The 13,130-nt window shown below is 44.0% G+C and overlaps 1 protein-coding gene across 3 annotated transcripts in view; it reads left to right on the top strand.

Moving 5' to 3' along the window:
* Positions 1-10,378, top strand: part of MPI (mannose phosphate isomerase) — a 31,057-nt gene extending 20,679 nt beyond the window's left edge. For 2 of the 3 annotated variants that reach the window (XM_040413744.1, XM_040413743.1), the window contains exons 6-8: positions 5,167-5,340; positions 7,798-8,006; positions 9,690-9,902. In XM_040413744.1, the coding sequence (XP_040269678.1) occupies positions 5,167-5,340; positions 7,798-8,006; positions 9,690-9,902 (596 nt within the window). Of the gene's footprint in view, positions 1-5,166; positions 5,341-7,797; positions 8,007-9,689 lie in introns of all 3 variants that reach the window. The other variant, XM_040413742.1, reaches the window with a different exon arrangement.
* Positions 10,379-13,130: the final 2,752 nt, after the last annotated feature.

Genomic DNA, 13,130 nt, shown 5'->3' with positions numbered 1-13,130 from the left:
ATGGCTCTCAGACTATGGAGACACTAAAACATGTTTTTTTTTGTTGTTTCAAAAATGATATTATTGTGTAAAACCTAGATAAATTAAAAAAAGGTAGACATATTAGGTATTGCCACGTCCGTAAGAACCTGCTCTATAAAAATACCACATGACCTAACCTCAGGTGAACACTGTAAAAATTTTTTAATAAAAATGGTGTCAAAAAAGCTATTTTTTTGTTACCTTACATCACAAAAAGTGTAATAGCAAGTGATCATCTCATCCCGCAAAAATGATACCCAACCTGAGACAATCGCCTAAAAACTGAAAAAACTATGGCTCTCAGACTATGGAGACACTAAAACATGATTTTTTTTTTTTTCAAAAATGATATTGTGTAAAACCTAAATAAATAAAAAAAAGTATACATATTAGGTATCGCCGCGTCCGTAAGAACCTGCTCTATAAAAATAGCACATGATCTAACCTGTCAGATGAACGTTGTAAATAATAAAAAATAAAAACAGTGCTAAAACAGCTATTTTTTGGCGAATTTTCCATTTTAATACATTTTTTTTCCCGTAACAAAGCAAGGGTTAACAGCCAAACAAAACTCAATATTTATTGCCCTGATTCTGTAGTTTATAGAAATGCCCCATATGTGGTCGTAAATTGCTGTATGGCCACACGGCAGGGCGCAGAAGGAAAGGAGCGCCATATGGTTTTTGGAAGGCAGTTTTTGCTGGACTGGTTTTTGACACCATGTCCCATTTGAAGCCCCCCCTGATGCACCCCTAGAGTAGAAACTCCAAAAAGTGACCCCATTTTGGAAACTACACCCCTCAAGGTATTCAAAACTGATTTTACAAACTTTGTTAACCCTTTAAGTGTTCCACAAGAGTTAATGGCAAATGGAGATGAAATTTCAGAATTTCTATTTTTTGTTACTTTGCCTCACAAAAAGTGTAATATAAAGCAACCAAAAATCATATGTAACCTAAAATAGTACCAACAAAACTGCCACCTTATCCTGTAGTTTCCAAAATGGGGCCACTTTTTTGGAGTTTCTACTCTAGGGGTGCATCAGGGGGCTTCAAATGGGACATGGTGTCTAAAAACCAATCCAGCAAAATCTGCCTTCCAGAAACCATATGGCGCACCTTTCCTTCTGCGCCATGCCGTGTGCCGTACAGCAGTTTACGACCACATATGGGGTGTTTCTATAAACTACAGAATCAGGGCAATAAATATTGAGTTTTGTTTGGCTGTTAACCCTTGCTTTGTTACTGGAAAAAATGGATTAAAACTGGAAATTTGAAAAAAAAAAAAAAATCTGAAATTTCATCTCCATTTGCCAATAACTCTTGTGGAACACCTAAAGGGTTAACAAAGTTTGTAAAATCAGTTTTGAATACCTGGAGGGGTGTAGTTTCCAAAATGGGGTCATGTTTGGGTGGTTTCAATTATGTAAGCCTCACAAAGTGACTTCAGACCTGAACTGGTCCTTAAAAGGTGGGTTTTGGAAATTTTCAGAAAAATTTCAAGATTTGCTTCTAAACTTCTAAGCCTTGTAACGTCCCCAAAAAATAAAATGTCATTCCCAAAATGATCCAAACATGAAGTAGACATATGGGGAATGTAAAGTAATAACTATTTTTGGAGGTATTACTATGTATTATAGAAGTAGAGAAATTGAAACTTGGAAATTTGCTAATTTTTCCAAATGTTTTGTAAATTTGGTATTTTTTTTATAAATTAAAAATGATTTTTTTTTATTCCATTTTACCAGTGTCATGAAGTACAATATGTGACGAAAAAACACTATCTCCGAACGGCCTGGATAAATAAAAGCGTTTTAAAGTTATTCACAGATAAAGTGACACTGGTCAGATTTGCAAAAAATAGCCCGGTCCTTAAGGTGAAAAATGGCTTGGTCCTAAAAGGGTTAAAGTGTACCTATCATTTAACAAACTTACCTCTATACACTACTTTCTACGATGTTCATCCTTTTCTTCCTATTCATTTCGATCCCATGCATTTCAAACCCCTTTTTTTGGACATGTCTCAATTCAGAGTTTCCGTTACTCCGTCTTCACAATATCTACGTTTCTGCTCTAAGGGGACGGGACTGTAGTGTAGCCGTTGCCCATACGCAGCACTCTTCTGACGTTGCCCTCACTTCCCATAATTCTCTACTGCAACTCATCACCAGCAAGGGGGAAGCTGGCTAATGAGAGCGCTCTTCGGACAGTGCGGGAGCGCACATTGCTTAACTAACAGAAAGCAATCCGTAGATGTATGCAGTGAGTCAGTCTACGGATTATGCCTGACAACAGAAGACGTTTTCAATGTTTGTGAGTAAGACGACCGTAGCAACCGCAAAAGTCAGGACACATATAGAGGATTTATGAACTACTTTTAAATAGACAATATATTACCGGTATACATTTGAAGGTTAACATGACAGCTACTGAATTAAGAAAAAAAGATTGAAATGATAGGTACACTTTAACAGTGATTTTCACAATAACCCTCCCCTTGACAGTGACCTCCACAGAGCTACTACATTTTGTTAAAATGTGACCTCCACAATACCCCTTCCCCATAACAGTGGCCCCTTAACACTGACCTCCATAGCAGACCGTCCCCTTAACTGTGACCTCCACAGCAGCCAGCCCCTAGGGTGGTCAGAGGTCCAGTTTTAGGCTGGACAGTCTGGCTTTCAGACACAGGGATGTCCTTTTGAACAGCTCACTCTTAGACAGCAGCACAGTGCTGAGTGTGAGCTGCAGGGAGAAAGTCACCCTCCCTCTCACCCCTGCAGCTGACAGAAGTTGATTTTTACCTTAATTGTTTTTAAGGGGTTTTTAAGTCTGTCTTTTGAGGGTGGCCTCAATGGCCACCCTACCTGCCCCCTTAACTGTGACCTCCACAGCACTCTGCTCCCTTAACAGTGTCATCCACAGGGCCCTGCCCCTTTAAAGCTGACCTACAGCAGTGAAGAAAAATGGCTGGGTTGTTATGGAAACCTGGTGTAAAACTGTTTGTATGTGGAGACTTAGGGCCTGCAAGCTTCTATTGGCTGATAAGGGTCATGTGACCAGGCTTTTATTGGCTAATGCATTTTTTGGGAATATCTCAGGAACAGTACGTGCTAGAGAGCTGAGACCTGGTCTAAAACCTTCCGGACAACTGATGTACCTGTGTAATTTTGTGATTGTAAATGCGACAGTGCGGATTCCTTTTAGCGGACATACATATAGGGTTGTTGCGGGTATCGAAATTTCGATACCCAATCGATACTTTTGTCCCGGTATCGATACGATACCGGGATTTCCATTTTTTCACTCATGTTCACTCAGGTTCTCTCAGCAGCACAGGAGAGAAGGAAGCAGTCTCTCCCTCCCCCTGTGCTGCTGCTGCCACCAATGAACGGGGAGAGGGGCGGAGGGGGGGCAGGCGCACTGCGCCACCAATGATACAACTTTTCCTATACAGAGCGGCCCGCTGTGCCCCATTACTGTCTCCTCTTCCACATGCTAATACTATCGGAGCAATGGAGAGGAGACATCAGCTTCTCTAGTGGGTGTTCCTTCTCCCTGCGCTGCGATTGGACAGCGCTACAGCCAGGGAGAAGGAACGCTCACTAGAGAAGCTGATGTCTCCTCCCCATCGCTCCGATAGTAATTAGCATATGGAGCAGGAGAGGAGACAGTAATGGGGCACAGTGGGCGAACGGAGCGGCGCCCAGGAATAATACCGTAGTAAGTGCTGGGACATCTCTGTGCAGCCTAATACTTAGTCTGGACTCATATATAAAGAAGTATTTAACACATAATACAGGAGGCAGGTGCCGGCAGCAAAATCACATTGCCGGCACCCTGCCCCTGACAGGGAGCTGCGATCAGCGGCAGTTAACCCCTCAGGTGCGGCACCTGAGGGGTTAACTGCCGCTGATCTGCCAGTACCCACCTCCTATATTAAGGGGTAATTATCATTGGTGGCGCAGTACGCCCTCCCCCCTTAAAATAATTGGCACAGTGCCCCCTCCCCCCATTATTAAAATCATTGGTGGCAGTGGCCACAGGGTCCTCTCCCCTCCCCCTCATTGGTGGCAGTGGCCACAGGGTCCTCTCCCCTCCCCCTCATTGGTGGTGCAATGGCAGCTTCTGATCGGAGCCCCAGCATTGTAATCCTGGGGCTCCGATCAGTTCCCATGGCAGCCAGGACGCTACTGAAGCCCTGGCTGCCATGGTAACATCCCTGATGCTGTGTGCACAAAGCAGCAGGGACAGTGTGAAGTTCTATTCAGCGTTAATGAAAAAATAAAGTTCCAGCACTCACGATTTCTTGGTAGCTAAAATCCTCGTCTTTATTCAGGCAATAGAAAATAGTGTACAGGACATCCACCCACTAGTGCAGCAACATTGACGCGTTTCGAACAGAGTTCTTATTCTCTGTTCGAAACGCGTCAATGTTGCTGCACTAGTGGGTGGATGTCCTGTACACTATTTTCTATTGCCTGAATAAAGACGAGGATTTTAGCTACCAAGAAATCGTGAGTGCTGGAACTTTATTTTTTCATTACCGCTGCATGGGCTCACCGGCCTGTTCCGTGCACGCGGGTGATTCAAATGATTGAGTGAGCTGGACTTTTCTCTGTGAAGTTCTATTCACCCTGATAGAGCTCTATCAGGGTGAATAGGACAAGGGATGAAAGATCCCAGGTTCTGGCCCCTAAGGGGGCTAATAGTTATTAAATAAAAAGTGTAAAAAAAAAAAAAAAAAAACACCAAATCATTAAGTATGAATCACCCCAATTTCACATATAAAATGTATAAACAATAAATAAACATATTACATATCGCCATGTCAGAAAAGTCCAAACTATTAAAATATTTTTAAAAAAATCTATGCGGTGAACGCCGGAACAGAAAAAATAAATAAAAACTGTGCGATTCGCCATTTTTTAAAATGCGGAATGCACGTGGCTTTTTTGGTTTATTTTTTTGCGTGGTATCGAGTATCGCAATACTTTTTCATGGTATCGAAACCGAATAAAAAATTTGGTATCGCAACAACTCTACATACACACACACACACATACACTTCGCTTTATATATAAGATAGGGATCTGTCACATTATACTATAATCTACTCATTTCTTGTTACCTGTTTTTATTTCAGTTGAAAGGGCAGAAGATGTGTCGTACTGTATTGGAGATCTGCTTCTTACACTGCACTCACAGTTCCCTGGAGATATAGGTTGCTTTGCTATCTATTTCCTCAATGTGGTGACTCTTCAGCCTGGAGAGGCCATGTATCTAGGAGCCAATGAACCCCATGCATATCTGGAGGGAGGTAAGTAACTGTAGAATCTGGTGAAACAAAGCCTTTATGCCATAGAAAGCAGTCTTGGAATCTCATCTATTGCCATTCTGCTAAATAGTATTAAAGGGAGTCTGTCACCTCCATATGGCCATATGCAGTGATTACATTGTCCTATAGCATACCTATACATGAATGTAATAGTACCATCGCACTGCGATGCCCATTGTGGGCACGGCATCGCTTTAACTACTACGACGCGAAACCAGCAGCAAGGAGGCGTTCGCCGGCACATGCGCAGTAGTTAAAGCGATGCCGTGCCCACAATGGGCACTGCAGGCGCGGGATCATGGCCAGACCGAAGGATGACTCAAGGGAATAGGAGGGTGGGCATAGGCAGAGGCTGGGGCGGGGAATAAATGAAATGAGGCAGAGCAGCCCGGGCTCCTACACACTGAACGCCTCCGCTGCGAGTGCTCATTTGCATATGAATAAAACTTCGTTTTTTTCAAGCTTCTGCAAGTGTAAAGACAAATGTACTATTACATTCATGTATAGGTGTGCTATAGGGCAATGTAAGCACTGCATATGGCCATATGGAGGTGACAGACTCCCTTTAAAATGGCAATGGCTAGACAATAGTACACTTTCCAGTAGGAGGACAGTTTATAATGTTGGGGACATCTCTCTCAGAGATATTGGATGACATTAATCAATAGTGTTGTGAGATGCATGAACTTAGGAGTCCGTGACAATGGTGCCAATTGCCAACAGATTTGTCAAAATTAGGGCTCATACATACGAATGTATTTTCTTTCCGTGTCCGTTTTTTTTTTTTTGCAGACCGTGTGCAGAGCCATTCATTTCAATGGGGCCAGCTGTACTGTGGTGCAAAATACGGAATGTACACGGACGTCATCCGGATTTTTGGGGGATCCATTTTTTGCGGACCGCAAAATACATACTGTCGAGTGCATGGACGTTGTACTGTAGCATAGATTTACTGAAACCTGCTGGGCACGTTAGACATATTTCTCCTTCGTGCAACCAGATGTTTAGAGAATATGTGCACCCTAAAAATTTGCACAAAAAAGCCCACACGGCTTCTTGGCCGAGCCCCTTTCTTTCAAGCCGCCATACTTTGAATTGGGGGAAATTTATTATTGTGTTTGCAATTATGGCATTGAAAAGTCGCGAATTATGGTGCCTATCACATTTGTGCTATAATTTGCACCTTTTTTTTTTTTCCAACCTGCCAGAAAGCCCTACAGACTAAGGCCTCATTCACATATCCGTGTCAACGTCCATGGCAAGACATTGTTTGATCCGTGACAATATCTGTGAAGGGTCCGTGTGTCTGTTTTTTGCCCTCCATATTCCACGACCACTGCTAGGCTGAAAAGCTGTCGCATAAACTGAATAAAAAAAAGAGTCCTGCCAAAGAAGCAACTATTCCTACATCCACCTCCTGAACCCTGTGTGTAGAATGAGGGGTGAGAGGAGATACTGACTTCACAGTTAGGAGTGGGTCATAAAAGGAGAGAACGTATAAAAGACAGATAAAACTTCTCCTCTTATTTAAATTCACTCCTGGTTTTGGCTTCTAAAACTGCATCAGAAAACCTGACCGTGTGGCCGTACCCTAATGGCTCCATTGCATGATTTTGTGCCAGTTATCAGGAATACGAGCGTTTGTTCCTAATAGGCTTGTACATATAATCAAGCAGCCGATGAACGATCCTATGATCCTTAGGCCTCACGCACACAAACGTTGTTTTGGTCCACATCCGAGCCGCAGTTTTGGAGGCTCGGATGCGGACCCATTCACTTCAATGAGGCCGCAAAAGATGCGGACAGCACTTCGTGTGCTATCCGCATCTGTTGCTCCGTTCCGTGGTCCGCAAAAAAAAAAATATAACCTGTCCTATTCTTGTCCGCGTTTTGCGTACAAGAATAGGCAGTTATATTAAAGGCTGTCCGTGTTTTTCAGATCCGCGACTTGCGGACTGCAAAACACAGAACGGTCGTGTGCATATAGCCTTAGGCTCCAAGTCTACAATTTGCAGTGTGACCACAGATGAAACCATCCATGAAGCGTTGCTGTACATTTACAGCATAGTGCTATGATTTACAATGGGTGGAGAATATCCTAAAAAGAAGAGTCAAAAGTGCAGCATTTTATTTGTAAAGCAGTGGTGGAACTAAACCTAGATGGCTTAAAGGGGTTGTCCAGAGAGCAAAAAATATCTTTACAACGGCTCAGCATGGTCTAGATGAATAAAAAAATATAGTATGCTCACCCCACTGAAGCCCATTCCTCGATGTTCTCTACTTCCTGCTCCAGCAATGATGTCCCGACCCAGGGACATGTCACCACTGCCCAGTGACCCACTACAGCCAGTGACGCAAATTTTCTTTCCTGCTGGACAACCCCTTTAATAATGTTCCTAAGACATTATGCACATATAAACTTTTTCTTTTTTAATACAGACTGCGTGGAATGCATGGCTTGTTCTGATAACACCGTCCGAGCTGGACTCACTCCTAAATTTATCGATGTGGATACACTGTGTGCAATGCTGAGCTACATACCAGCACCAGCCGCTGACAAGCTGTTCACCCCAACACCAGTTAGTGGAGACCCCTACGCCCTCCTCTACAACCCTCCCGTACCGGATTTCTCAGTCATCAAAATTGAGGTGAATTAGCTCCATGCTTTTCTCTTTTATTCACCTTGTAAGGGTCACTGGGTTTTCACAAGACTTGTACTATGTCATAGTGACCCATCAAAGGCTTTGATCGCTGGAAGCTCTCACATAGTCGGGCTCTTTCTCCTCACTGCGAAGAGGAAGTCTATAGGCCTGTCTTGATTCCCGCAGTTGAGGAAAGAGTGCAATATGTGAGCGCTTTTCTCTACTCGTTCTAGCGATCTCCCAGTGATCAAAATCTTTGATATGTCTCTGAGCATCTGTCATCATGATCAAAGCTAGTAAACCAGGCATACTGCCTAGTAGGGTTGATCGTGCTGAGTGGAACGACACCTCAGTTGCAGCAATCAGAGATGTCGTTTTATGAAATATATACTTTTATATTTATGTTAATGAGGTGCTCGGAGCACGAAGGGGCTGACCTAGCTCCTCGCATCACTGCTTCACCACTTCTTCCTCCTGGCCCTGAAATCTTGCAAATACAAGAGTACAGTCGGTGTCCCCGCTCTGAGAGCCGAACTGCGCATGCGCTGACTGTACTTCCAGTGCGGAAGCAGAAGTGGCGACGTGGTGCTCAGAGCATCTCAGCATGATCAACCCTAACAGGCAGTATGCCTGTCTTACTGGGGTTAATCATGCTCTTTAAATCATTGTTTTTTGTCACTACTGTATATTTAAAAAGGAAAATCACACTGGCTTCTAGGCCTAATAATATGTCAAGATTTCCTGCTCTGTATCTGTACAGGTTACTTTTTAGTAGTCATTATAGACAAAATTACAATGACAACTGTCACCTCTGTATAGATAACACAGCTTTCTACTCTATCCTGACCTCTGCACAGGTCACAGAGCATGCCGGCAGTGTGTTATTAAAAACAAAAGAGCCCGTGCCCTGCGCGATCTAGCGCAGGGCAAGGGAGCACATCTGAGCATGAGAAGCTCCGATGCTAGCCTCAGGGGGGCTGCCTGGGTGAAAATAAGGGTATGTGCGGGTTCAGCTCTGAACCCGGACAACCCCTTTAAGTTATGCAAGTGCCCGGAGTTACAGCCGCAAGTGTCGGTTACTGCCGGGCCTGCGCACCACTAAGATCAGTGCCTCTCCTCATAGTGGGCAGAGCAGTGCACACGCGTGAGATCTCCAAGCCAGAGAAGGAGGACGAAGTAGGAGAGGAGGACTGCGGCACCTGAGGGGTTAATTGTGCGGATCACAGCCCCCTGTAAGAGATCGGGTGCTGCCAGGCAGCAGGGGGCAGTCATGTACAAAGTTCTTAGTATATTCTAACTTGAAGCGTCCCCATCACCATGGGAACGCCTCTGTGTTAGAATATACTGTCGGATTTGAGTTTTCACTCAGCTTTGCGATCTGTCTGTGTGAAAGTAGCCTACGGCCACGGACGCGGATGCCAATCTTGTGTACATCCGTGTTTTTTTCACGGACCCATTGACTTGAATGGGTCCGTGAACTGTGAACAGGTCCTGATTTTTTTTGACGGACCGGAAACACTGATCACGGCCGCGGATGAATAACGGTGCATTTTCCAAGTTTTTAACGGACCCATTGAAAGTCAATGGGTCCACAGAAAATCACGGAAAACGGAACAACGCCACGGATGCACACAATGGTCGTGTGCATGAGGCCTTATTGCGGACTTTTCTGTACTTTTATCGTTGCAGGTTCCATCTTCCACATCCCAGTACCAGGTCACACCATTAGATTCTGCAAGCATTCTACTTCTGATCCGGGGCCAGGCCTCAAGCCAAGGAATCCATGGGAAAATAAGTCTTCATCCAGGCTCGGTTCTCTTCATGTCTGCTAATGAAAGTATAACCCTGACTGTGGACCCATCCCAGAATCTTCTTTTATTCAGGGCTTGTTGTATGTTGTAATGATAAGATCTAAGGGCCAGTTCACACATCGCATATTTGTCCTGGAATTTCAGTTGCGAAATCCTGCAACAAAGTACCGTACTGAATGGGGTTTTAACAAGCCCCATTCACTCACAGTGTAAAAAATCCACCGCGGATCCAAGGCATGCTGAAGGTTTTTAAAACCGCAACTTGCCCTACCTGTTGTGGCGATGCTGCAAAGTTTCACTGTGGATTTTATACATTGCCGTGTAATCCACGGCTCCATCTTCATCAAAATCCACATGCGACATAAGCTGATTTTATTGTGGATTTTCATACGGATTTGGATCCACAAAAATGATGCGTTGTGTGAACTCACCCTATTGCTGTTACACAATCCCGCTCCTGCACAGAGAAGTTTTACATATTCAAGGATCAGGGATATTTCTGGAATCTACACTGAACGCTAGGTCTTACTTTTGTGGTGCGAGTGCAAAATAAAAATCATTCTTTGCTATGAGATTCTTACAGTGTCTTACTCTAATAGGTTCTGATAAGTTGTATGGCATTTCTGGTTGATAAAAGCAAGTGGACAACAATACTGGACGTGGTTTGTCTTCTTATCTATCATTCTTTTTTTTTCCCACCATGTGGTCACTTTTCCATTTGTAGTCCAGTATTATATTACCGTCTTCATGGAAGCCATAAGTTAAATTGTTAAAGTTGTCATAGCCAGATGTATTGCCTAAGGCTGGGTTCACACTTGAGCGTTTTACAGCGCGTTCAAACGCGCTGTAAAACGCTCAACACATGAAAACCAATGCTTCCCTATGGCCCTGGTTCTCACTTGAGCGTTTTACAGCGCGTTTGAACGCGCTGAAAAACGTCCTACGCTCAAACAAGTTCTTGAGCTTCTTTGGGGCGTTTTGACGCGCGTTTGTGGCCATAGGACACTGCAGTCAATCACACAAACGCGCGTCAAACGCGCGTTTACTATTGCAAAAAAACGCGAATAAAAACGCGCGTTAAACGCGCATATCAAATACGCTCAGGTCTGAACCCAGCCTAAAGGAGTCGTCTCACTTCAGCAAATGGCACTTATCATGTAGATCAAGTTAATGCAAGGCACTTACTAATGTATTGTGATCGTCTCCTTTGGCTTCATGCACACTGGCCTATTCACATGGATTATACTGCTTATTAATACTTTTCAATGGGAGCATACATGTACAGGCGTTCATATAGTGGGTTTTTCTTTCCTCCCCATTTCAGTGCTTTTAGAGTAAACATGGTGCATTATATCATAAGAAGTATGGAAGAGTACCAAGCACATTACATGGTTGCATATTATGGACTGTGCCTGAGGGCTAAAGGACCTTTAATGGATGATAACTATAGAACGCCTCCCCAGTCATATTATTAGTGCTTGAATTTACGTAACTCCTTAAGCCGCATTCACACGTTCGTGTCCGTGCTTAAATCCGTGAAAAGGTGGTCAAGTGAAGCTGCCCGTGAAGGATCTGTGTCCATTTTTTGCTGAAATTGGAGTGGGCTCGCCATGCATGTTGGTACCTGCATTCCTTAGATATAATGGAGGCCATTTTGGCACCAAAAATGACAGAAATTAAAGCAGGCCCAGCATGCATGTGGAACCTACACTCCCTGAATTGTATGGTAGCCGTCATGGCACATAACAGGTAGAATTTAGTGTTAGGACCCCGTCTTACAGAGATCGCCTTGACGTGTGGCTCAAATAATAATTTTGTACAAAATGATTTGCCAAGCATCTGTAATTTATTAGTATAGCATTAGCAATTATTATTCATTTTTGTACTTTATTTGGTTTGCAGAGAGCTGTTGCATTGCGTGTTTTGTTTTACATTTGTTCTTAATAATCCGTGAAACACTGATGGCATCCGTGGTTTTCACTGACCCATAGCCTATAATGGGCGTGATGGACAAAATAAAGCATGCATCTGTGCTAAAAACACGGACTGTGCTAAAGCACTGATGTCTGAATGCACACATTAAAATGAATGGGGACATGTGCTGTCCGTGGAGAACATGTACAGCAGACGTACATGGAACACTGACATGTGAATGAGGCTTAAAGGATAACTGTCACATTTAGACCCTCATTTCAATTTTCATATATGTAGTTACTAATAACATGATATTCCAGAATCAGTTACTATTAGACTGACTTACCCCATATTTAATAAGATTCAGCCCTTAGCAACCAGTCTGCATAAAACTGCAATTTCACTATTCAGTTAAGATGGCCGCCAATGCCCTCACCCTGAGGCTAATCCCACCTGCCCTCACTAGCCAGTAACAATAGCCCCCCAAAAGTGTCAGTCACCAGAGCCGTCTCCCCTAACGCTGGGTTCAGACCTGAGCATTTTACAGCGCGTTCCTACGCGCTGTAAAACGCTCAACAGGAAAGAACCAATGATCCCCTATGGGCATGGTTCTCACCTAAGCGTTTTACAGCGCGTACGAACGCGCTGTAAAACGCCCTACGCCCCAAGAAGTACAGGAGCTTCTTTGGGGCGTATGGTCGCGCGTTCCCGCACATAGACTTCCGGGAACGCGCGACAATGGGCGTTTGCTTGTTGCCAGAGCCGCGTCTGTAAACGCCCGATAAAATCATGCATACAGAGCGCTCCTTCGGTACGCTCAGGTGTGAACCAAGCGTTAAGGGTTAATCTCCTGCAGCACAAAGGGGTCTTCTTACCACATGTTGCTTTCATTTATACACTGAGCAGATGGCAGATCTCCCTTCCCTGGTCTGTGCTGCTCCAACTCTGCATTCTCCAGCTCTGCTGAGTGAGGGAGCGTCTGCCAAGCGCAGGGACAGGGAGAAGTGCACACAGCCCAGGCACTGTCATCAGCTGCTGGGGAGGACCTGTCTTTAATCATTTACTTACAGTCCCTGGCTGTCAGTAATGTGACCTTGCACGCAGCCTGCTTCTGCGTCCTCCATCCTTCAACAGAGGACGGACCATGCCTAGCAACCCTATTTTAAGCACAGGTAAATGTAGGCAGTACAGGGAACAAAACTGTGGAATTAAGGGGTAATTGAATACACAGTGAAAAGTTGAAATAGGGCCACAAAGGTGATATTAATCACCACAATCCAATACTCCAAAAAATATATAATACGACAGTTATCCTTTAAGAGGGCAGTGAAGTGCCCCGTGATAACACTTCTTGCTCTTGTGCTCTGGCTGTTCAGTGTAATCATAGGCTCACTAGACTCAATCA

The sequence above is a fragment of the Bufo bufo genome, chromosome 1 (genome assembly GCF_905171765.1).
Source record: "Bufo bufo chromosome 1, aBufBuf1.1, whole genome shotgun sequence".
NCBI lineage: Eukaryota > Metazoa > Chordata > Amphibia > Anura > Bufonidae > Bufo > Bufo bufo.
Note: the sequence above shows the minus strand (reverse complement) of the source record. Positions and strands in the feature narration are given on the sequence as shown.